Source organism: Catharus ustulatus, chromosome 3 (assembly GCF_009819885.2).
Source record: "Catharus ustulatus isolate bCatUst1 chromosome 3, bCatUst1.pri.v2, whole genome shotgun sequence".
Taxonomy (NCBI): domain Eukaryota; kingdom Metazoa; phylum Chordata; class Aves; order Passeriformes; family Turdidae; genus Catharus; species Catharus ustulatus.
Genome location: NC_046223.1, coordinates 22266065 through 22293094, shown reverse-complemented (window position 1 = coordinate 22293094; position 27030 = coordinate 22266065). Strand labels below are relative to the sequence as shown.

The 27030-nt window shown below is 36.2% G+C and overlaps 1 protein-coding gene across 1 annotated transcript in view; it reads right to left on the bottom strand.

Annotated features, from left to right (window-relative positions):
* Window positions 1-27030, bottom strand: part of USH2A (usherin) — a 374098-nt gene that overhangs the window by 280959 nt on the left and 66109 nt on the right. The window contains exons 14-20 of the mRNA XM_033055679.2: window positions 22614-22797; window positions 17449-17612; window positions 13249-13407; window positions 9550-10044; window positions 7893-8165; window positions 5488-5645; window positions 4106-4250 (exon numbers count right to left, since the gene is read on the bottom strand). Of these exons, the coding sequence (XP_032911570.1) occupies window positions 4106-4250; window positions 5488-5645; window positions 7893-8165; window positions 9550-10044; window positions 13249-13407; window positions 17449-17612; window positions 22614-22797 (1578 nt within the window). The remainder of the gene's footprint in view (window positions 1-4105; window positions 4251-5487; window positions 5646-7892; window positions 8166-9549; window positions 10045-13248; window positions 13408-17448; window positions 17613-22613; window positions 22798-27030) is intronic.

Below are 27030 nucleotides of genomic sequence, written 5' to 3'. Positions count from 1 at the left end.
CACACAGCAGCTAATGAAACATAGCTGTATAGATTGTTTAAGGCAACCTTTGACTATATGATTTGAGATCAGTAGCATAAGCAGTTGTACTGGTCCAAGCAGTCACATGGCTAATTTCATCCTGCTGAAATGACAGAAAATGGAATAAAATGGCACTTTTGAAAAATTTTCAAAACATGCATGTTTTGTATTGATAATTAATAATTTCATGCAGACACGTTGTCACAAAAAGAAGCTTTCAAAGGACCAGGTCTCTCACTGGTACCAGCTAGTGGAGTTCTATAGGTACCAGATCAGAATCTTACAGGAAAACAAGAAAACCACACAGCAAAAAGTACTTTTGAAATTAAAAAAATAAATAAAATTGCCTAAGACCTAGTAAAAACAAAAGACTGAATGCCATTCTCAAAAATAAATAGGAATTTGAACATGGCAGAACACAGAGAGAAAGAAGAATAAAGTAACATTTTGCTCCACTTATTGAGAGGAAAAAAGTATAATTACTGCTATCAGTTACATGTAGATCCACTTGATGATCTTGAGATAGCACAAAAACAAAGTTTAAATTGGATTTCAAATTTTCAAATAAATTATCAACAATTAACTTTTGCCTCATCTATTAGCCAAGGATTTCAGTAGCATGAGCACAATATTGCAGTGCATGAAATATTTCAAATATCACAAGGACTGTGGAAGCTGCAGTACCTTAATTTACCATTTAAAAGACTGATTAGAAAGTAGGAAACACTTCTTAATTAATTGCATATCTGCTATGTATGTATTTGTATCTGAACAGACAAAATTGAGGTTCTCTTTCTGTCCAGTCACCTCTTTGAGTAACAGGGATGGATAATTCTCTTCTATTACCTTTCTATGCTTGTTTTGATCTTTCTTCCCAATACTGCATTTACTCTAACATTGATATTCCAACACTTTTTACCATTCTTGGAGCATCAGGCATAACTGTTCTTTTATTTAGCTCACCCTCCTGGCTTCATATGCATTTGTAACACTCAGCCTTTTCATAAAACAGCTCCTTTCTTAGCAATTTTGTTTTCTCACACTCTCTCCTCCCATTCTTCTGATTTGTCTTCTTTATTACCATTTACAAACATCGTGGGTGTATGTATTGGTGAGGAGGAGTGATTTTGCCAGTCTGATAGACACAAGGACATATGGCCAATCTGAGTTTTCTTTCAATCTACTCCTTCAAAGTTACACGAGATGTTGCCTATATTGAACCAAGTTAGAATGAATCCACTCATTAAGTTTGCTTCTGGATTTTAACCAGTCATAGTCCAAGAGACATCTTACTGAAAAATCAGCAGACTCTTCCTGATGCTTCTCCCCCTTGGGGGCTATCCTTAAATTCTGCTCCTGCATGAAATACGCTTTTCTTCATTTTTTCAATCTTATCTCAAAACCCCTTACTTTTCTTCCTCAACAATTTTGTTTCTAGTGATTTCGTGCCCTTGTTTCTGCCATTGTTTTCATTTTTTGTCTTGTAATGTATTAAGAAAAAAACCAAAAAACCCAAAAAACCACCCACCAGTTTTTCAGAGAAAAAGATTAGGTTTTAAGGAGTATCTTTCTAACAATTAGGTTTCAAACTACCCTAATGGATCTTAACAAAGCTTAAAAATTACTTGAGACTTCTAATGGCAAATTTCAAAGCCACTGGCGATTTCAAAAAGAAGTCCCTTGCTAATACACATCTGTTGAACATGCCTAAATCCCCCCATCAAGATACCCATTGAATGAAATGATCCATGTGATAAACCTGTATACTCCATACATAGAAGGGGAGTAGATATGGTTTTCCATTATCGTTCTCCTCCTCCTCCTGAGGATCAGAGGAGGAGAATTAGTCTAATTTAGTCCAACCTCTAGCTCAACTTGAAACACAATTCAAAGCTCCTGGATTGTGTTATGATGCAAGGGGACCACCATGCTGGAATGCATTTCAGTCAAGACTTCCTCCAAAAACTGCTTTTGCCAGGGCATGGAAGAGGACTGGCATCCAGCCAGGAAAGCTGTCTCTTTGCCAGGGAGACATTCCTCCACAAAAAAAGAACTCTCCAAAAGTCCTAGAAAGACAATTTTAATTTCATTTTGCATTTTCCAAAGACTACAAAAAAGAAAGGATAGAAATGCACTAAGACTTGATTATCTATTTTTACAAATGCTGGGGATTGTTTCAGGTTTTAACTCCCTTTGATTGTTATCACATAAGTAGTGATTCTTTTAAACAGTCTTTGGAAACACAGTTTTACAGAACCTCACAGAATGAAACACGCACACACACACAAAGAAAACAGAAATAATAACCAAACCTCACCCGAACAAAAAAATCCGCACAGAAAATGTGACTTATGGAAGACAAAATTGCAGGCAAAACATATGTTTTTCATTTTTCAGTTTGTCAAAATTTAAGACATTGCAATAACATGCTTTAAAAACATAAAAGGAACACAATAGAGCACTGTTTCTTTTCTTTCAAGGCTTACAACAGTTAAGTAGGAAAAGGCTTCACTGCAAAACAGCTAATAAATGGGGACATGCCTGCTATGCTATTTTGTATTCTCCTGTCTTCTCTAATGTGATAGGTCTCTGAGTATTAACACAACCAGGGAGGAGATGGTCATAAACAAGCTGTCAAGCATAACTAAGCTATTGTTCCTGAATCTTTTAATAAATGTATAAATGCAAAGTTGGATCATTTGTAGTAATAAGGTGTGCTGTTTAGGCAATATTTGTTTCCATGGTTATCAGCACAGACTGGAACACTATTCCTCATGGCTGTGTGGAAAGGGATAAAGTCATACTTATACAAGTAGGAGGCTCTGTATATGGCCAGTCTTTCACTTGAAAACAAATAGAAAGGCAATAAAACAAATAGACATGAACTGAGGACAGACTAGAGACAATATTCCAATACCTTAAATTTAATTTCAGCAGAAAATTTCAGATATTTTCCTATTTTCCAAAATTACATGAGAGGTAATTGCAAAGATCACCACCTCAACATCCATACGACAACACCACTAATTGCTTAATGTTTTTAGTTCTAATTGTTTAACATTTTTCATTAAGCATTTTAGCTAATATTGTGAAATTAATTAACATGTTTTAAACACCTATACAAAAGGAAAGCACAATGCTAAGTGGTCAGCTCTCTTCAGACCACCATGTCACATAGCATGGGTTTGAACTTGTATTTATAGTATCAAAGAACCATACTGACTACTTCTTTCCATGAATAAAGAGACTTATAAATCTGATATTCCTAACAATGTCTCTCTTAAATCCCTCTTGAACCCTCGATGTTCAAGAAGTGAGTTTATGTCAGTCCTTTCTTCAAAGTAAATACAGGTTTTCTCTGTTCTGGACTGATGTGTATTTTCCCCTAAATTTGAAGACAGTGCCTTTGAAATCCATGACAATGCTACTGAAATTAACTTGAAGACTGAAAATGTATTAAAGTGCACAGGAACATATGTATAGTTTCTTTAGCACTGTCCCTACAGATATCCAAATACATGTCTACAAAGCAAAATCTCAACTCTCAGGGACTAAATAAATAAACGTTTTCAAAAAAGCAGATCCAAACCACGTATGTTGCTTCTGATTTAGACGCACAAATACCCTATGTACTTATGCTACTCTTAAAGTCATGCATCCCCTCCTGCATGTGTAAAAGCAAGGCATTAGCACAGCTGGAGTATTTTACATTTCTTGTTATACATACATACAGTGAGAACCCCCAACAACAAATTAACAACTTAGCATCATGAATGAATTGAGTGGATGCAGCCACATTTATGTACTTTCACTGTTTAAACAAACACAAACAAAAACTATACACATCATAACTTGCAACAAAGCGCAGTACACAAATCCTTCTGCCATAGCAGAGTATTTTAAACCTCCACTGAAAACATTTTGGGTTTAATCTGTCAAAACAAACAAATAATAATTAAGCAAGTCACTTTGTATTAATAGAACACCTTCCCCTGCCACTGTGCATCAAACTAGGACCATCATCATGGCATTCATTAGTAAACCATGTGTCAGCTTTGCACTTTGCTACAGATTGTTTCCTTACCAGCTGCCAAGGTTTGCCCCATGCCTGGCTCACTGGTTACACAACCAATTTGATTGCAGAGAGTAACAGTAAAGTTGTATGTCCTGTAAGGTTTTAATCCCGTTGCTATGTAGGAGAGCTCATGAGCCTCAGCTATATGCAAAACCTGCAAAGCAAACAGATTGGAAGACAACAGTTGGTTAATAATATTTTCATTCCTGTCATTTGATGACATGATCACTAGCAAGAAACTTGTCTCTGAACTTGCAGATTCTTTCACTCAGATGTGAGAAAGTCTGAATAGACCAACTGAGGGAGAGGATTATTTTGGAGAGTCTGAACAAGCTGGGATTTAGGTGATAATACTTCCCATCACACTGTTTTATGAGGTAATAAGCCAGTTCCTGAGTGGATAAATGAGGAAACAAAGTTATTGCCTCATAAAACTGTGTGGTGGTGCAGTTATCACTACAAACAGTGCAGCTACAATTGAGATGACGAAAATGACACTATTAAGCTGTGAAATCTGACCACCATTGAAGGAATGACATGATTAGCAGGCATTAGGAGGGAGTGGAATAACAAATACCTACAAACACTTGCATCTGCTTTACTTTAATATCAGTATAAACTATCAGTGGGAGGGGAACTGATATCTTTAGATATCTTTGTTATCAGATGGTTTTTTGCATGAAGAATCTTGCAAGCCAGTGACCAGAAGCAATTGGCATGTATGTATTGCCACCACAGCCCCGAGAACAGTAGTATCCCCAGCTGATAAGCAAATAAACTGAGGTCCATCTGTGGTAATACCAAAAGACAAAATCAGCTCTGAATTAGAAAAACAATATGAGAGCACCAGATCCACTCCCACATTATGATTATGTATCATGTTTATGCTCATTCCTAAGCTTTCAGTTTACTACAAATGCCAGGATATTTGTTTGCCAAACCCAGTCACTCAAACACTACGACAATATTTCAAAGTCACATTATTTGACTTTTTAAATCTGTTTCTTTCCAGTATTTTAGGTTTCCCCACTTCAAAAACTCATCCAGACAAGTACCTTCTTAAGGAAAATGTAGATATCTACAACACAATATGGCTTTAAGCATATTAGCAAGTATAGCTACAATACAGAAGAAATATATACCAATATTAAGGTAATTTAAATTTTGTTGCACAATCTCATCTGCTACTGAAAACAAGTCAGATCAGAAAGACAACTTAAAATGCAGAAGTAGTATATAAAATTAAATCAAACCTGTAGGTGGAAAAGTTAGATCAGCAAACACACAATAAACCAGGGAAAAAAACTCATCACAACTCCTCAAAGAACATCAGGTTTTATCAATTTTATCATTACCAGTTAGGAGAAACTTAATGTAGCTAACAATAATACCTGAGAAAATGGTGGCAAGGACCTTTGTTCAGTGATCAAACTGATGCTGTACCCCATCACTTCTCCTCTTGATACACTATCTTCAGGTTTTTCCCATGACACATTAAGGGAATATGGTGAAAGAGGGGATACTGATGGTGATGGCATGAACGCTGGTGCTGAAATAAAGTTAAATTAATAATATTCATAAAATAAATGAGCAATATGTATAATGCAAGTTTCCTCATTGTACTTGTAAAACATCATTTCAGACAATAATTTTTTTTCCCTTTCTAAACTTATTTTCAAGTCTAGCTGGAATTTTCACCTTACTTCGGTAAAGTACTTCACTCATCATTCTCCTGTTTTCTGCTCTGGCTGTGAATGCAGATTAAAACTCTGCCTGTGTCTTCAAAGAAATACTAATCAACACTACAGTCCTATCCCCTGTAGCAGGTAGGAAAGTACATACGAATGAAAAGGCCTTGAAGAAAAACTTCATGCAACATGGGAAAAAACTGATAAAAGCAAAAAGTGTTCAATACTTCAGCATCTTAAAAGCAATTCTGTTTGCTAGGCCAGTTTGAAATTAACATGTCTCTCACTTCTTACAAAACAGTTCCCCTGTCTTCCATAGTAAATCTGTTAAAGGATTGTTTGCACTGCAGTTAAATCCCCACCTGATTCCTCTGTAATAATAGGATACAAACTCACAGCACTTCTGCTACGTACAAACAACTGCACTAATGGACCTCTTCCCAAATACAATTTAACACTTTTATAACGTACACTATTTAGGAACAGACAAGCAAAAAGGCTAATTTTGAAGGAGGAATTAGTTTAGCCTGCTGTTTTGCTAGAGTAAATGACTGAGGACACCATTTTCAATCTAACACCACAGCATAAGTAACATAAGAGATGTTTAATTGTTAGCTATGGGCTCAGTCAGTCTGAAAATCATAGATTTCTACTGAAAGCATTGAAATAAAGTGCTGATATTTCAAATAATATGTCAAGTGGCAAAGACCTTTCAAAAATCTGAAGAGAAGGGTCATAACACGAGAGGTTGTGAACTGGTTACACTTTGATAAAAAGGGGCCATATAATGACACCTGGCCTCCATAAAAGCACATGAAGAGTTGGAAGGAATTAAGGAGCACAGTTGGCTGCCTCAGACACGAAAGACTTTGCCATAAGATAAGCACAGAAGGAAGTGACAGGATAACTCCAGGCCTGGTGCAGACGAGATCTGCTTTGCTGATTCTGGCTAAATGCACCCAGACAAAAATTCCCACTTTGGCAAACTGTGAAGAAGCAACTGCTCACACACATATCACCAGCCAAACAAAGACCATCCCAAGTCATGGGACAGATGGCTTTTGCAAACACCAAGAACCAATGAAGCTCCCCTGAATATGCTTCTCTGGATACCTGGAACCTGGACTGCAAGATAAGCCACCACAGCAAGAACTTGAGATAAGATAAAAACGGTACTATTGTCCAGATGTTATCTCAGATCCAGTTGGAGGTTAAAAAACCTTGGGAAGAAGAATGTATCACTGATAGTGGAAAAGAAGAATGCAAGATATATGGGCCATAACAAAAGCCAACTCTCTAACTGTGCTGAAACCAGCTCTGACTGGGTTAAAGGTAATTCCATGAGGGAAGATCATGACCACCAACTCACAGCCCATCAACCCAAGAAACCCATGGACTCAAAAAAAGAGAAAGACTGAGTAGGTGGACTAATTAGCATTAGAAGCAAAAGAATCATTCAACCAACAGAATAAGAGAACTGTGTAGCTAACGAACATTAGTTCTTTCATTTCCTAAAACGTATAAATAATGAAAAATTTTGAATGACCTCAGAATCACAACTGAGAAGATCAGAGTGAAGAAGGACCAACAGGACACTGCCAGATCCATGGGTGGTAACTATCTTCTGTTGATCACTCTCTCTCTCCCCTTTCTTTTCTCTTTCTTTCTATCTCTGAACATCACATTTATTGTTAAATAAAATCCATGTTACTGAATTTGGCATAGGGCCTCATTTGAACCTTAATTTGGAAAGAGGCATCTCTCACTAATGGGTTCTCAGCAGAATTTTCAGGCACTATACTCCTAAGAAGGTAATCCTCTCAAGGCCTTCAAATTAAAACACTGCTTGTTATATTTTGCAATCTTGTAGTTTAAATGTAGGGCTAATTGACATGGATTATTTTCCTCAACAACATGATATTATGGTGAAGAAAATGCTTTTGCTTTTCATGCTCAGTTCTGAGATAATCGGACCTATTTTTAATTAGTTAAAAATGGGAATTTATCCCTAGTTAACCATCACTAGACCCTTTTATTGAAAATTAAGAATACATGCTAATCTACATTTTCCTTTCATTTCTATCAAATAAATACAAAACAGTGCTTACCAGCCTCTCCTGTTCGTCCTGACATCCAATCTGAAGATACACTACCTGCCATGTTTACTGCTAGCACATAAAATTCATACTCTGTGAATGGCTCCAGATCAACCACTGTGGTACTGGTCTGTGGTGGAGCCAAGGCATTTTCATTCTGAGATTCCACAACTGGTTGAGGACTGAGCCATCCACTGCTTTGAAAAATACGAATTTCAGGAGGAAGAAAGTTCCCAGTTGATTTTAATTTCTTCCTCATATAAAGTTCATATCTTATAATTATACCTAGAGAAAAAGGCCAGAAAAAATAATGCATTTAAAAGATATCTGGAGTTCCACTAAAATGCCACTTTTTCTTTCTTCTTTTTTTAAGACAAAGAGAAGTGAACTTTTGAGTGACATTTTAATGATTTTAACGACAACATTTTAAAACATATTACTGGATAGGAGATACATGTACATCAGTTTTACGTCAGTGCATACTTACCATACACACAGGAAGGTCTCACCATTCTGGAGTAAAAAAAAAATAATCAGTGTTGTGGCATGAAGCAATATATGATTTAGCTTGGATCATGGAAGCAGTTTAACTATAAGATGATAAGAAATCTGATCGGAGATTTCTTGCAAATCCAGGAAATAATTGCCATAAAATTTATGTATTTGTGTCTCTATTCAAGCACTAAACTAGAAGTTGCTTGGGAGAAAGAACTTTGTCTTTGGAGAGACCGGGAAATCTGATGAGCCATCAAAGCAAATACGAGAATATTGCTTAAATCTGCTTGTGCTGGCCATTAGATGCACGTCATGGCTATGGACTATGAATAGTGTATGACATATTGAGGGACCAACAGCAAATATCATGACCTGTATTTTAGAAACTGTCCTTCTAAATACATAGGTATTCTTGTGTGCATTCTTCCTGTCAAATCTGGAGATAGCTAGAAAATGAGATGCTCACAGTGTAAACTGAGCTCACCAAAGACAGATGTCCAATCTGTGAACAGATAAAAATGTTTGTTTCCACATAAACAAATACTTGTGCCCATTAGTGCAAGTTCACAAAACTCCATATATTAAAAGATAATTTTACCAATAAAATCTGTGGTATCACAGAAGTATCCTACAACAGCTGTGTTCTCAGTTTCAAAAACCTAAAATATTATTACACAAGTTAGACCAGCAACTCTTGGCAATCACCTAATCCCTAACAACGTTATACTGGTAATAGAATTGGCTACTGCACATGACGGATGGTTTCAAAACCAGACTACTCTGTTAATTCTGAGATTTTTTTTTCCATAACTGTTATCTGCTTATTTATTTTTTGTCAGGCAATACTACTACATCTGTGTGAACTAAGCAATTTGGCAAATTAGGAAAAAATTAGTTTTACTGTAAATGTTTGATTATAAATGTGATTTTTGCTGCAGCAGATGCCACTGAGTGCTAAATCCTGGACCCAACAGTCAGTTGATTTCTGGAAATGAAGAAGAATAAAACATAGACTCCGAGGATACACTTAATGGCAAGTAGGCAAATTAGGAAAATGCCTTACTTCATTTCTCAGTGTATGGTGCACGGACAAGGATATTCTAATGAGATTGGAGGAAATGCTGCTTTTCCCTTGCGAAGACTTTGACTGACAAAAGTAAACACAATATCCTACCATTTGGTTTCTCAGGTGGTGACCATTCCACAGCCAGTTCTGTAGAGCTGATGGTTTCTACAGTCGGTGGGTGTAGACCTTCCGGAGGAGCCTGTGCAGTAACTACGGTTACTGGCTCGCTCTTTAAGCAGCCTCCACTAGTACAAGCTTGTACAGAAAAAATATACTTTGTAAATGGAATGAGGCTCCAAATAATTGCTGAAGTCTTTAAGCCTTCATACTGACCACAAGGTTGCAGATCAGCCAATCTATTACAAGTCAAAATGTATTTTTCTATGGGCCCAGAGTCATTGGATACACTTGTCCAGTAAAGTAAAACAGAGTGGTGACTAACAGGAAAGACAGGATTTAAATCCAAGCTTCCTATAGGTGTCCCAGATTTTGTTCTGTATGTCACTGAGTCACTTCTTGTAAAACCATGAACGTTGCTGGCTTGGATATAATAGGAGTAGAACGTATATGGAGCTAACATGGTATCAGTGAAGGTCTGAACACCTGAAACAAACAGGTGAGAAGAAAACTGTGTCAGTCTAAGACATTAAAAATAATCTCAAGAGTTATACCTCAAGTCTGTCCAGCTCTAATCCAAGACGTATTTATCCCTGTTCATATGCTCTTCTTGAGATTATAAATATTGCAACTTCTCAGGTTTCTTTAGCACAGGAAAAAGAGGTCCCCTTTTATCATCTATTACCTTCCATGCCACATTAGCGTCATTAGAGAAATTATTTTTCCACTGAACTTCTAGTTCCTGCTTTAATCATGAAGAATAATAATACAATTATCTTGTCATTCCTCTTTTTCTTGAAAATAATTATTTCAAACGTAAATCAGCATCAATATTAGTCAATATAATTTAGAAAAAAACCCTAAACCATTGTGCAAACTTTCAGACCTCTGTTTTTGATTAATTTGATGGCATAAGTCCAAATATTTAAATTTTGTGTACTTTCACTTCCTCATTCTACAATACCCCATTTGTAAAGCATTTGATCTTGGGTAAGAAACATAACTGCAATTTATGGACAACCATAACATCATACATTCTTTTGCTTTAAGAAACAACTAACATTGAGTAATATATAATGTGTCAGAGCACAGATACTCAAACTTTTGCAAAGCAAATGAAGTGGATGAAGCTATTTCTATGTTCTCTCTCTACATCCACACTGGCAAGTCAGCCTTCAATACAACTTAGAGAAGAGGACCACAAAACTCTGAGTATTACTAGATATTCAACCTTTGACATTGCAGTACAAAAGCAGCAGAGTCAGCCCAGTAATTGCATGCAGCACTTAAACTCCTTATAGCAATCACAACATTATCAGTGACACCCAGCAATAGGGAGACCACGTTGTGTCATCTTCAGGCTTTGCAAACCATGGTACTTCAGGCAGGGCCAGGGAACAACTCCTCCAGTTGAACTGTGGCTGCTGAGACCTCCTTGTGTGTTAGTAGAGAGCAGGAAGAAGATGCAGTAGCATCTCCCCCTGCACTTAGCACTGGTCAGCCCCCACCTCAAATCCTGTGTTCAGTTCTGGGCCCCCACTACAACAAAGACATTGAGGGGCTGGAGCATTTCCAGAGGAGGGCAACAGAGCTGGTGAAGGGTCTGGAGCACAAGTCCTGTGAGGAGCTGCTGAGGGAGTTGGAGAAAAGGAGGCTCAAGAGAGATCTTACCACTCTACAACTTCTTGAAAGTAACAGGATGAGAGGAAATGACCTCAAACTGTGCTAGAGGAGGTTGGATATTTGGTATTAAGAGATTAGATAATTAGAAAAATTTCTTCATGGAAAGGGTGGTCAGGCTTCGGAATGAGCTGTCTATCAGTGTGGTAGACTAAGACGTCTGGAAGTATTCAAAAAAGATGTAGCACTTGGGGACATGGCTTAGAGGTGACTTGGCAGTGCTGGGTTCATCGTTTGACTCAATGAGCTTGGAGGTCTTTTCCATTCTTAATGAGGATTCCCATTATTTCATATTTAGCTACATTTATAAGCAATTAGGAAAAAACTCAATTTTGGAGTTACAATTGTTAGTAATTTTGGGGGTTTTTTTCACACTTTAGAGCAAGTAGTTAATTTTATCCTCAAGACAAAGACTGCTCTGGGAAACCTGAGACTGAGGTATATACTATAATCCAGGTCACCGTGCTGATTATTCTTAATTTTCCTTGGAAGTTCATTGTTTCTACAAAACTCTTACTTAGCCATAAGATAATGTTAATCCAATCATACTGTCAGCTCATAAGCATTATAAATTCCAAATTATACCAAGAAAAAATAACATTAGGAAAATTTCTGTCAGCATTAACAATGTATTTTTGATATCCAAACACCAGCAGATGATTTCATATAACTAATTAGGGGGATTTCCAGGAAATGTCAAAAGTATCTTTTGAAACCAAATCTATGTTTTTAAGAAGATAATGTTTTGTTAAATAGAAACACATTAATGTCTCATTATCCCATTAAATGCATTTGGAATTTTTTTGCTTTCCACAAAGTATGTAGGTAGAATAATGAAATAACATCCTCAACAATGCACTGTTTCAAGTACAGTACTAAATAGATGCATAACAATGAAATAGCATAGTTTGTCTTTGAAATTAGTTTGTATCTTTAGTAAAGTTAGGCCTTTAAACCAAATTAAGGACTTAAAATATAATTTATTAGTTCTCTGAATTTTTTTTAATGTTTCTTTCCCTCAAGCACTTAATCCCATACTTACATGGGGTCACACAGTATGTACTGCAGAGTGCTCAAATTCACAACATAATCCACACAGTAATGAACTGTAACACTGCAGCATGAACCAATACATAGAAATGTGAGGTGCAATCCAATGGATCTGAGCTACCATTAAAAAACAGCTTTTTTTTTCTTCTTCTTCCCTCCAGGGTACACATCAAAAATTAGAGAGACTCAACTTCTGCAAAACATTAATGCTGTATTGGTAAGAAACTGCAACATACTGAAAGAGTTCCTACAACAGAGGTCAAACCTTAGTGGCATTAAACCACACCCGTTCTCTTAAAAACAAAACCACTTGTGTGCCATGTATGCATACAAACAGTATCCAAAGCCAACTCCTTTCCTTTGATAAGTGGATCAATATTAGCACAAAATGGCCTTTCCAGCTTGGACAGAGTGTCGAATCCTTTAGGACTGACTTCTGAGGATCCCTTGGCAAGCCTCAACACGAGAGAAGTGGTGCTGCTAAAGTCAAATCAGGAGCTACACTGGTAGCTTAACAGAAGGTGCTAAAAGTTAGAGGCCACAAAAAGCTTTCCTATCTGTTAACAGATTAAAATCAAGTAGATGAAAAAAAATGGCCTCTTCTGTTCACCCTAATTCTTTATCTGTGACTTTGACTTTTAGGTTTTGGCATCTGTGTATATTTTCAATAAATATTTTCAGCAATTAAATTTTAAAGTTTTTCAGATTAAAAAAAGTAAAATTGTAAAATAATTATCAGTCATTTTCAGTCATTCAATTTGCCAGATTTTGGACTAGGATATTCATTCCTTCCAAGCAAAATTAACAACTCAGAACAGTAACTCATTAAAGGGAAACAGGGTAAGGTACTCAAAACCACAGAGAATGATAATGACAGGAATGAGAAATAGCTAGGAAACATCACACATAGATATTGATGCACACACACAAATACAAAATCTTTGATGTCACCTTACTTACTATAAGGATGGTAGTCTTCAGTTGTATAAATTTCTTCCTCACCTCTATACAACTGGTAAATAAGCCTGTTAGAATTTGGAGAGTCAGGGGAACTCCATGAAAGATTGATAACAGAGGAATTGAGAACTTCTCCTGTAGGAGGAGGTTGCTGGAAGGGAGCTAAAACATACACAAAAAACTGAGGATGTAAAAATTAAGGTAATCAATAATCACACAAATTTAAAGAAAAATGCAAAGAAACTGCTAAGCATTCTTCACCCAAAAAAACTTTTGAGTAAATGCACAGTCATCAGGGCAAGACACTGATAGACTAAACCAATCCATCCAAATGCTCTCCAACAAAGTTTTTTATCCATTAAAAAAGTGTAAATATTTAAACATATGATGAATAAACTTAATCACCATTTCCACCTCAAAATAAAGCAAATGTTTTCCAAACAGGTGGTTTTGGGTTTTTTTAATTTATTTCAAGACCTTTATAAAATGAGAACCTACTTCTATGGTCACTTTACTGAAGCTTCTAGTTCAACTAGGATTTATTTTTCAGAGGATTCATTCCAATTTAGCATAGAACAGGCATAACTTTCTCTAGTAAAGTACAAATGGAAAGTCCAACTAAGTCCAGATTTTACTGAGGTGTCAAAATAAGCTTACTTAATATAAAAAAAATCACAAAAACATAAAGGGTGAAATTTTGAAATATATTTAGGCAATTCCATTAGTTTCCAGTGAAATTGAAACCCATGAGAGTAAGGTATCCAGCATTTTAAGAAATCAGCTTGACATGCTTATTTGCTAAAATATGACTCCACTACCACCTCCCTTAACTTTGAAAAATGTGCAACTTAATTGCACTACTATCAATAAAGAGAAAAACAAACTTGAAGTTCAAAAGTCAAGTGCCACACATTTTAAGAAAGAGCATTCAAAATCCCTCCTAGGTCTCTCTTGTAATATAAATGTGTGATCATGGTCCTTCACAAAATAATAGCTAATACTCAGAAATTAAACTTTACATATATACACACGTTCACATATGTTTTGATAGATAGACTCAATTATCTCAAAGGTCCTTTCCAACCTAGATGATTCCATGATTCTATATTAATATTATTATTCAGGTCAGAGCATGAGTCCACAGCTTGCTGTAGGACCTCCAGTAACCCAGTTACCCTGAGGAAAGCCCTCCTTACACCGTACACAGCACAGAACAAGACAGGTCTGTTTTGGCAGATAGTAACTGCTGTCAAAGGCAGACTGTGTCATTTTCCCTTCCTCTTCACCGAGGGAGTGTGGATCTAGAGGAAAACATTTTGCTTAAGGAATGAGAATAGCCCAGGGCAGCACAGAAATAGGTACATGGGATAAGCTACCACGAGCTGGATTCAGAACCACCCAATTAACTTTCCTCCCCTACATCAAGTATTAAAGGAGAACATCAAGATTAGAAGCATGGGGTTTATTCTTTTTAAAAACCATCCTCTTCTTCATTTTGTGGATATTTGCTAAGTATCACCAAAAATTAATTACAGTAATTTCACTATTATAAGCCACACCTGATTATAAGCCGCACTTCTGGGTTTGGACCAAAATTTTAGTCAAAATGGTGCGGCTTACAAACATGAAATTACTGTACTAAAATCTGTTCAGCCAACCTAACAGGAGACAAGAAGCAAAGAATGGAGTTGGAGACAGAAAATATCATGAGGATCTCCAGCCACACAGACAATAGATGCAGACTTATGCCAAAATCAGTGGGCCACACTATATACAGGTTTTTAATACAAATCTAGAAAGTGAGATTAAGCTCCTTATTTAGTGTAAAATAATGAAAAGTCCTGCTTCTACTGCAGTCTCTCGACCAAGAAATAGCACAAAATATTTCTAGAATTCATTGGATTGAACTGAACATGACCATCATCTCCCTTTTAAAAGGATAGGTTGTTTTGCTGCCAATTTGGAGCTTTTGAGTTCATCTGACTTAGGAAATGAATGTTTGCTAAAGTGTCTACAGAAGCCAAACTTGAGAATCAGAGGAAACAAGTGTTCCTAAATCCCTTTGCCATTTAAAATAATTTCTCTCCATGTCATATATACTTACAAGACCTCAGCAATCACAGCAATTTACCAGCATCACCTTAATCCTCCACTGGCAGTCTCACACTATTGCATATTGCTTCCATAAGTTTGCTGGTTTTAATTTTAAATATGTAAGCAAAGTACTTTATTGCAGAATTTTGTGCAGAATCTAAGATACTGCTAAGTAGAAAAATTGTTAAGGAAAAAGGTCTTTTCCTTAAAGAACATTTGGACAGTGACAGCAACTTACACTTGCTTCCCTTGGCAAAGACTTATAACCAGTAATGAATGTGTCAAGAAAATACTGTTCTGCAATGAAAATAACCACAAATGCCAAGCCAGGCAAAGCTCCATGTGTGTGCAACAAGTTCAAACATTTTGGTATGAATAACCAAAAGACTTCAATTGCTATATCCTCTATGTCCAGAAGAGGACTCCGCTTGTCATTTAGAATACTGCCTGATGTACTTTTATCTAACTAAAATCTATTATATTATTTCTCTATGTCATACTATGATTAATCAATTTTATAGCTGAATTGCTATTGACCTTTATCCAATGTGTATCCCAAAACAAATAAGTAGGTTGGCTTATGTTTGTAAAGCACTTTGAAGATGAACAGCATCATAAAAGTGCCATGTATTATTACTATTACACATTCAGTTGAAACATCTTGCATTTTTAAAAGAAGAATGAGCCAATCAACTGCCTGAACAATTAACAGATAGTGTGCCTTCTACAGAAGAGTATGGGGAAAAACGAAACAAAACTATTTAAACTCTTCCAAACTTTGAGGAAAGCTAAAAAAATCATCTTTGGAAACAAATCGGTCTCTTTATGATATCTATTTGAACTGCTGTGCATTCTACAATGCATATTATTTGAAATTTAGACTGTAAATTTGAAATTTACAATTTACAATTTTATTTACAAAATGAAATACAAACTGATATCCAAGTGAGAGCTGTCTCTACCCGTACACACTTTGTTCATTTACATCTCTGCTTGCAAATCTACGGTTTCCCCATATCACAGTTAAGAATATCATATAAATACCCATGCAAAATACAAAAAGAAATATTTTGTCGAAGGAAGATGCAGAAGCATACTCCAGAGATAACTTGTGAAATGTCTAACTCTGTTGTTGCATTGCACATGGCTGCCTGAGCTGTCACAGTATGACCATTGTGCCCATTATATTAATTAGGCCTGCTGACAGAAATGTCCAGTTAGCATCTGCAAAGTTCCTCACTCATGGCCTCCAGGACTTCCAAGGCTGGGCTGTTAACTGTGTAGGCAGTAAGGTCTGCCACCAAAATGTAACACAGCTTTTCCAGAGTGCGTTGAGCTCCTTCCCGCATGTTTGGCATTGTATATCTTGATGCTCCCAAAACCCATGTCTGAACATTGACCAAAGACAACTTAAGTACCCCATTTTCTCATGAAAAATACTTTTGCCTTTTCTTCTTTAGAAACCCCGCCACCTTGGAGACTGTGTGCTGGTGATCATCACATCCAGATGTTCCACTGCAATTTGTTTCATTACAATTCATGATCTGACCCTCAGTATAGCATTGGCCTCACCTCACATGCCAATTAACGATGCTCTGTTACATAACATCACTTATTTTTCCAAGCTGACTGAAAATGCATCCCAGGAGGAGAAGGTGAAGCTACATTGCACTGAGGAGAATATTTGGAATTAATCACCAGGAGTAGGTTTTCAACAAGGTCTTCTGTTCAGACCTTCTGAAGGCAGGTGTCCTGCCTCCTGTCAGGGGCAGGAAAGGTGGCTAAGGTGTAAGCTGTACAAATGCTGTTGCATTCATGTGACTAAAAGTGAACTCTGGATTGGTCACTACAAAGAAACTATGGGTTGTCACTTCTTCCCTGAGTTAAACTACAAGCCTAAGGTGTGTATGACACGAGGGATTCTATACATCTCCCTAGAAAACAATCCTGAGATACAGTAAAAATCACCTGAACTTCAGTGACCCTACTTTTGGTGGTGGAGAGCAAATAAACCCCAGTTTTATTACTCCTGACCTAATTCAATGCTCACTAAATCAATTAAAAACTTTAATATGAAAGACATGCTTTTAAGACCTAACATCCACTTACTTTTACTGCAGCCAAAGAGGTTGTGGACATCCAAATTACTGGCATCGGGAACACAGTTGTCACATTTCAAGCCAGTTACAAATTGTTTACAAACACATTGTCCAGTAACAAGATGACAAGTCCCACTAATGGCTCCTGCAGGATGACAATTACAGTGCTGACATCTATAAACAAAAACAAATCAAGGAAGTCATCAACACACATCAACACTTCAGTTAAGCACAGTAGGGTTTTGTTTAAAAGATTCTTGGGCAACATAATTAAAACATCATAAACAGTTCAGCAGTCTGAAACAGAGCAGAAAATCTATCAGTCTGATTAAAAAAAGCTCACAAAAAAGGTGCCCACTATAAAAATAAATACTTTGCTGCCAGAATAATATTCTAATTTATATAAAAATGGCTTAGAATTAAAGAGCTTTTATATATATTGATCTATACACAAACTGGATAATAATGTTTGGCAATCACCACATTATGCACTCAGTCTTGCATCCTTACTCACACAGCTTTTCTTGAGAGCTGCAGAGTTCAGTGGTACACATGTAACTAGCTGAAGAGGTTTCTGCACAAAATAGGCAGCCTTCTACCTCAGGGAATATTAGGCTTTAGTTGGAAAAAATAAATCAATTAATAATTTTTTGCCCACAAAGGCAAGTTAATGTTGAAAACAATAGCATGCTGTGAATAAAGAATTTATGGTGATCAAAACTGGGAGAAAAAAAACCTCAGAATAAAACAGTGACAGGAAACAAAATAGCCAAAATACTAATATTTTAACAGAAAGCACAATTTCTTTGCAGCCTGAACAAAATTTGAAATAACTGTTGTGAAGAATTAATTAAATGCACGGGGAAATGATTTGTAAATTAAAAAGAACAAAAAATGTAAAAGCACTGGTATCACACAAATGCCACACTTCAATTCTGTAAATCTCTCTGGCAGCAGTAGAATACTTTCAGGATTAATTTACACTTTGGCTTTTGCATGTGAAACCTCTTGTGATCAACTTGCTCTTCATCTGACACACTATTTCCCCACTGACACTCATTTATAGTGTGGATACTGATGTTAGATTGCACAAATATTCAGAGAGTTTGAACACACCAGAAATAAAGCAAAGCAAACTACTACAAATACGCTATCCCTTGCAATACAGTCTGCCATTATTACTCATAACAAAGTCAACAATGCCAAATAAAACTTCATACTTTAGATTCTAATTTCACTATATTTTAATTGCTGCAGACTAAAAAAGCTCTGAAAAACCATGGTCTGCGAAACAGGTGGGAAGGTACATTGTAGCTAAAACGTACTGGGAAGTCTGCACTTCCCTCCCCTTCTCCTGAGCAGGAAAAGTCCAATTCTCAGGCTTAAGCAACATCAGCCTCAAGGGAATTTTAAATTACTCCAGATGCCAGGTCCCAAGGTGATGAAGCAGTGAAAAGAAGGAGACACCAGAGAATCCAAGGCAGTAATGCTATTCTGCTAACCAAGAGCCAATTTATATTTGGCTGATAATTCCTTGGCCAGTTTCACCAGACCCAAGGAAATATGTGGTGACGCCTTTACAAAAGTTACTTTGCCATCTTCCCAGCCATCACCATCACATCTTGGTCTGTATCTCCTACCTTCAGAAAAAAAAGTGAGTTCAATTATGGCTTAGGTATCCGCTTTGTAAGGAAAGAGAGATAGGAGGGGAAGGTGGAAACTTTTCACATTAGGACACTAAAATTCAGGTCAATAATCAGTGAAACAGGCATTAAATGTGACAGATTTTAAACAAGCTTAAGGAAACTCTTCACATACATTTTCTGCCTATTGCAGAGCTCCCTGTATTAGAGTTCCTTTACTCCACAGCAGCTCATGCTGTGTGATCTCCTGGGGAATCATTCAACACCCTTAAAAAGGCTGATAAAAGCTAAAGCTGCAAAATAAGCTGCAAATTTGTTTTATGGACTAATATCCTTTTGAGAATAAATAAAATACATTCTCTCTTGGAAACCACTATACTCTAGTTTGCTCTCTTTTACAGTCAAGAGAAAAGGGCAATTTTTTCAAAAGTCTTTTAATCTATATATAGTGCATCCAAATCCCCTTTTAAAGAGAGGTTTTGTTTGGAGTATTTTAACTAAAAACCCAGTTTAGTTACAAAACAAATTATTTGCTCGGAAAGACAGTATTTTATTATTGTTTTATAATTTCATTACATGCTGATATTTTAGTAGGGGGGATATTAACAAAAGTTTCTTGATAGATAAACAATGACAAGCTTCTCTTATTGTTCCTGCATGTTATTGCACCTCTTATGAATAAGAGTCTCCTGATTATTCTAGTTTTGATTATGATTCACACATGACAATCAAACCCAATACCCATACAGTCACAGTGATAGTTCTCAGCCTGGCAGGGTGGGGTTGTTCCTTTCTGCTTGCTGCATTTTTCTTCTAGAAAAAGTGTAGGCTCCCTGCCTTCACCAATACCAAATGAGGGTCCTGATCCTGCCAATAACAGCAGATATTTCACCATATTCTGCTCCATGTGATTACACATTATTTCTGTGTAATCATATGCATCATGTTCTTAAACTGTGAAAAACTAGAACTGGATTTGTTGTTAAGCATAGTTTATGCTTTTCAGACAGTATTAAGGATTCAGTCAATTAAGAATTTTTTTTAAAAATCCAATTCTTTTAAAAAATAAGTAACTTTTAACGATGTGAGAAATGTTTGCAGTATTCTTGCAAAATGCTACTTTTTCAAGGTACTCTGAGTCAAACATATTTGAGTTTTATTAAAACAGAATTATATATAATCAAGGAAAACAGACTTAAAACATGGAAAGAGAAATGCCATGCCAAGATGAATTGTGATATTGATTTTCTGAGGATAAATGGTTTTTGTAATATTAATATAAAGAAACCTTTATTACATTGACTCTCTAGGTGCAGTTAGAGCCTCTCCAGCAATCTGTTTAAAATCTTCATTTTTCATCCTTATGGGAAAACCTCACTTGCTAAATGGATTTCATAAACAGTAATCTGTCAAGATATATATATAAATAGATAAACAATTTGTGATGTTCATTGACCAGTTCATTATAGTAAACAATACAGAGGTAAAGCATTTCAAATGTGCACAGATACTCACAACCACTACAGATCTGCCCAGACTGCTGCAAACACTCAATATTTCTAATTCATTAATTGCCAAGAAATTTTTCCTGCTTCATAACCTGAAGTGCATTAAAGAATACGGAGTTCCTGTTTTATCTCGAAAACACCACAAAATAAATCTGCTCACATATACATTCAGACTGGGAGAATTTTAAAGCCTCACAATCTCTGTGCATCACAGCTTCTGCTTCTTTTGTGCTACTGCGCAAAGACAGATATGTCTTTGCCACTACAGATAGCTCACATCCTTTCCTGTCCTTAAAAGACACTTGGAGCAAGGATGGCTTAAATGACCTGGCAACTTTATGGAGAAAGAAAAAGCATATTACTCTTTTTATGAAGATATTAACATTTAAAGAAATGGAATAAAATAGATTAACAAATAAAGAGCTGCATTATCATTTTCAGTGGATAAAAGTTTCTGCCTGAGGAACAGGGAGAGGTACATCGCCCAAGAAGACAACAATGAAAAGGGAGCCAAGCAAATGCAAAATAAGTTAATCATGTTAATGTACAACCAGAGTAGTCTTCAATACTGCTATGAGGATTAACTAGTATTAAGGCATTAAAGTCAACTCAGATTCAAATTCCAGAACTCTAAAAACTTTCTACCTTTAAACAAGGTCTGGATCTAGACAATTTATATTTCCGCATTTTGAATTTCAAAAGACAGGTGAAAATGCAGATATTTGAAAGCCAGTATCTAGTTCAGAAAAGCTATGGCTTAGCACAAATGTGCTAAAACTGAGAGGTGAGGGAAGAATCTATTCTGAGTTACTAAAAAAAAAGGTACCATTAATAATAAGGAAAATATATTTCAAAGGGAACTTTATTACACAGACTTTATTTCTCACCATTAGAAATGACAGGAAGTGAAAATAGGAAGTCCTTATTCCTACAGATTACTTTATGGCTATTAGCAGATACCTCTGTGACCCGAAACAGTAAAAAATAATCTAAAAAATCTCCTAATGAGTGACAGTAACATAAAAGCTAAAGTGAAAAATCTGTAGAATAATGTCAAATATATGCAGGATGACATTGCTAATCACTGCCTAAAAGCATGACTACCCCATACTAGCTAGGGGAGAGGAGCAGAGGGAGGGGAATGTTGCACAGATTTTGTTTTTGCCTGTGGTATGTGGGTTTGGATGTTTTAAAATGCAAAAAATACCAAATAAAACAATTTAACACCATCAGTCTGCATGAAAAGATAATAGCATAAGAGCTGTGCAATCTTTCTGGACAATATTTTAAAGGAAATTGAGATTGTGAGGACTAGGCAAGAAAGATGACCCTGGAAAAAAAAGATAGAGCAATAGTTGAAATAACAGTGTACTATACAGATAGGTTTTCCCTGTATAATCCAGGGAATCCATATAACTTCAATGTACCTAAAGACCCCAGGCTACATTAGAAATATGATTTACCCTGTGGCACATAATAAAATGTTAAAAAATAATACACTGCTTCAAAAAACCAAGTTCTTAAGAATAAAGGTGCAGTGAATATTTGTACTGCTGTTACCAATAGGAATTTGGGAAGTCGGGGATATCTGTAGTTTTCCCTTTCCTTCCCTGCTGCTCCCCACTAAATCTTCCTGAAATCTTCAATAGCATTCACTAGTTGTAAGAATGGCAAATTACCTGCATTTTAATAGTCAACGTTTAACACCTCAGAAAACAACACACCTTGCTGAAGATGCAGAGAAATCATAGAGAAATAATTAACAAATTGCTATAACTTAACCTTATACACCTTTCATGCTGTTTCTACTTACATTCATGGCAAATTTTCTATTTCCTTCAGCTCATGGGAGCACAGGGGATTGTGTAACATGTATCACATGTACATCAGAGTGCACACATGAACTCAGAGAAGGATTAACATAACTAGAACACATCTTTCCATTGTCACTAAACCCATGACTGAGCCACGAGAAAAATGTAACAAGGAGGTTATAAATGACCTGTAAAAAAAGAAACACTCACCTCCCAGTGACAGAATCAAATCCAAAATAAAGTTCTTTGCAACGTTCACATGTCTGCCCAGTTACAGAGGCATCTTGGCAACTACATTGGCCAGTGAGTTTATCACAGATCTGATTCACAGAACCAGTTATGTGGCACAGGCATGGCAGACAGCCAGTGACGCTGGATGAAGAAAAATAGAAACCTGCAGAAGAAAGGGATTTTGAGAATGTTTGTTATCTCTCTTCAGACTCTTAGCCAGAGCAAATGCAAAATAGGGGGAGTACATTAACATGTCTGTGGGGAAAGTAAAGACCCAAGGACGTGAAGAAGTACTCATGAATGCACTACAAGCTGTAGAAGCAAAAAATAACATACAGAGAATAGACATTTGTCCGTTCTAGCCTGAGATCTTCAGCTCTGAAAATGGCCAGCTGCAAGCCATAAGAAATGCACATATCTTCTTAATAATGCCTCTTAATTTTTCTCAACCAGTGATTGACTTAATCGTTGAAACAAGATAATATTTCTTTGGAAAAAACTACATCTGATGAGCATTTCTAGGTTCTTATTTATATTTTACTGCTCTTTAACAAAGAGCTTGTAACCTACACAAATACTTTGACAGAAACTAATAAACTGATAAAAGAAAGTTACTGATCTGGTATTTAAAAGCTTTCACCCTGAATCCTGTCCTGTTCCTGTATTATTTCCAATTATGAATTTGAGCATTCATTTCATATTCCCCACAGTATAGTTGGCATGCTTCTGCTATGCTATCTTTCATCCTATTGCCCTCACATACAATCTTTATTTGTGCTGATATTTATCTATTACTGATAAATGCAATTAGAATTAGTTTATACAGCTCTAATCTGGTCATTCAAGAATTTACCCATTATTTAAAACCTCATCAGAAGTTCCTAACAAAAGAGCTTTTACACACATTCTCTTAATAATGTTGTTCCACCTGCATAATATATTTCACTATGAATGGACTTATTTCATTCTTAATAATTTCTTTCTAATCAGAAGACAGTTCTAGTAATGGCATGCTGGTAAAAATATAATTATGTAAGTTTCCAAAAATATTTTCTATTTTTACCTGATTATTAATAAACATTTCACTGTTTTTTTTTCACACAAGTTGTTATTCTCTTTATTTTTCCCCTTCTTCCCCTGGAGTGGCACAGTTTATTGAAAATGTAGCAAGGCATGAGAGCTCTGCAAAGGATCCTGATCCACAGTATTAACAGACACAAGACAACATGAACATGAATTGTAAAATAGGGCCATTGATATGAGTTTCTATCTCCCTTAGCTGTTTGCTATTAGTTATTACTGTACAACTTCAACAGAAAAATTTCAGCTGGTATGGAGATATGCAGCATTTGCACAGACTTCACAGACATTTGCCCTCTCTCCAGATCAAGTTCAATCAGTAGTTTCTTAGTCATGTTCTCAGCTACTGAATATTTTTTGCTGTCCAATAACTTCCCGATGTCCTGCTTTATAATAAGGAGCCCAAAATTATATTGTAACATGTCATATTGCCCAAGGCCTTATTATTTGTCTTACAAGAGATAGCTCTATATATACACCCCTAGGGTGGTATTCTCTGTCTTTGCAGCAGTGCTGCACTGTGAGCTCATATCCAAATAGCAGAGGAACTAAACAAATTGAAAACATTAGAATTTTACTGCTCAAATCTTTGTTCAAGTTTAGCCTCTGGTCCTCGGTGAGATAAATCTCAAGTGGACAGTGAAGAGATATCAGTCTCCAGTTAACATACATTCGCATCATAAAAAACCACGCTGCTGGCACTTTATTCCGGAGAGGCCCCGAACTGAGGCAGCACAGAGAGCAAATAGCCTGAAGTTATTAGTGAGGCAGCATGTATTATCTCCTGCTGCACTTCTCTGTGCTCTGCAGTGCCCATCCTGTGCATAAATAGAGGAGACCATTTCCCAGCAATGTCACTCCTGAGCACAATGAACAGCTCCACTCGAAGAACCTTACAGGAAGGTTGGAAACAAGTTTAAGCCTTGGACTTGTGCAGAAGGTCAAAGCACTTCTTCAGGACCCACTTCATAGTTGCAGTAAATGATAAGCACTCAGGCTAAACTAGATCATTGTCCATTTGAAATTTTGCATAGAACTTTAGATAAATTTTGTATAAAATAATATCTAAGAAAAGTCTATAATGGGCAAATAAGAACATTTCTAGAAAATAAATTCATTTCCCTCAGCAGGATCAATTATTACAGCATATACTGCTTTTATCATAGCAATGAAATTACTAATTTTAATCTACACCTTTGTGTTAAACATCCTGGCTCTCCTACAGTCACACTGCTTAACCACTGTAAAGCAGTGAAGAATTTAGCAGGATATTTTTATTATAATCTTTTAGAAACACTGTAAAAGTTTCTGGACACTACCAAAATTACTTATCTTCCCCAAAAGTAGCAGGTAAAGGCAAAACATTTTTTTAAAAGCAAGGGATAGGAAAATGCAAATAATTTCTTCCCCCAACTAATTTGTAAGTAAATTAGCATGATCAAATGTAGAAGAAAAAGAGGAAATATGAGATTACAAATTCCTACTGTTTGTCATAATCATTATTATTTACTTTCACCATCTAGAATTTGACTCCACCTAGGAAACAGTAACAACTTAATGTAAGCTTAATTTACAGCAAGGTTAGAAGGGCTCATAAAAGTTGCTTTATGAAGGATCCACTGTTGTATAATAGAGTCAATTTCCAATTTTAAGACAGCCACCACAAATCTCTCTGAGATCTATGTATGTAACTAGTATTATGCTTATTCTTTTTCAAGTTTTTTTTCCAATTCAACCATAACTGATCACATTTGTCAATCAAACACACTTCTCAAAAGGAAGAATGAAAGTCATAGCAAAGTATTCAGCTTCTTTTTAAAATTATCCTCTTAGCGTTTCTCCCACTGTATAGCAAAGGAACACATGACTAATTCCTTAGCACTTTTACCTGCTTACCATCTATGGCAGTAATGTTCATCTCTTAACCACAGGCTGGGTTTCAAAATACACAGTTAACCACAGTAGCAATGTTGTCACAAGATAATTCACATTCTTCTTGCCAAGAGAAATAGCACATGCACAAACCCTCAGTACTGGTGCCCAGACACACATCCTACATGTTAATTTACATCTTTTCCATACTATGCATGCATACCATGTAGCATTCTATGCAAACCTGTGGTTATGGAGTAAAGAACTTAAAAATGCCTTTTTTACAGCTTTGCTGCTCTTGTAACAAGATCCAAGATTTGTGTGGAAAAGGATTTGTGTCACACAAATCTCAGTCGGCAACACAGTTCCAGAATGAGGCACAACAATTTGGGGGTTGAAGAGAACCTGTCTTTCAACCACTGCAGCCTAGGACATCTCAAAAGTAATTTTCTGTACAAGGTAAAACTGCTCTTTCACTTTGTTTCATGCTAGAATCAAGTGTTCCTCTCTTCGCATACACCATTAGCTTAAAGAAAAAATAAATGCACACCAATCTACCAAAATGTTGCTTGTATGAAAACAAGCTGGAAAACAGGAGGCCATGGATACAGCCTAACACATGAAACACATGACTCAATGTGCCAAAAAAAGCTTTCAGAAAAACAATCTCCTTATAAAACAATTTCCAAAAGCTACAACCAGTTTGACCCTTTCTCAATGGGCAACTCTTCCTGCATTAAGATTTTGGTAACTTTTGGAAACTTCTCAGATTTATCAAAGCACATGAAAGATAAGCTACACTGGGACGTTATTTTGAATGCCACTTAACTTCTGTCATACACTTGAAAAGTCCCAACAGATGCAGAAATCCTCAGTACATTTTCAGGGCTGAATAATTAGTATTAAATAATTTCTGTCTGCTTTAATTAGGCTGTGTTGGCTACACATACACTTGGAATACATTTTCTTATACATCAGGAGTATGTTTTCTTATCTTTGACCCAAGAAAAGTCATAGGATGTGTTTACAGTACTTGAAAACAATTAAAATAATCTATATTTCTATACAGAAGACTATACTCTTCCCTATTTGGGAGAAAAGGCTCTTTTGGCACATACTAACAAAGAATATTTATATAATAGTTAGAAATATTAAACATCTAAATGAGCTCTCACTAAACCAGGGAAAATAGCACTGCTCACTGTGCTCTCCTAAGAGCAATACAGTGCTTTTACAAAGATAATAATTTACACTTTCGCCTGCAGCAGAGCTCAGTTCTCAGCAAATACATGCTTTTAGCTGTTAGAAAATTTTAAAATAATACTTACACAAATATTAAAATTATTTCTCTTTTTACCAGGGACTATTGTGGGACTATTCCTCTGAGTGCCATGCAAGCTTTTCTACAAACCAGCCTGTTCACGCTATCAATTAAACCTTTTTA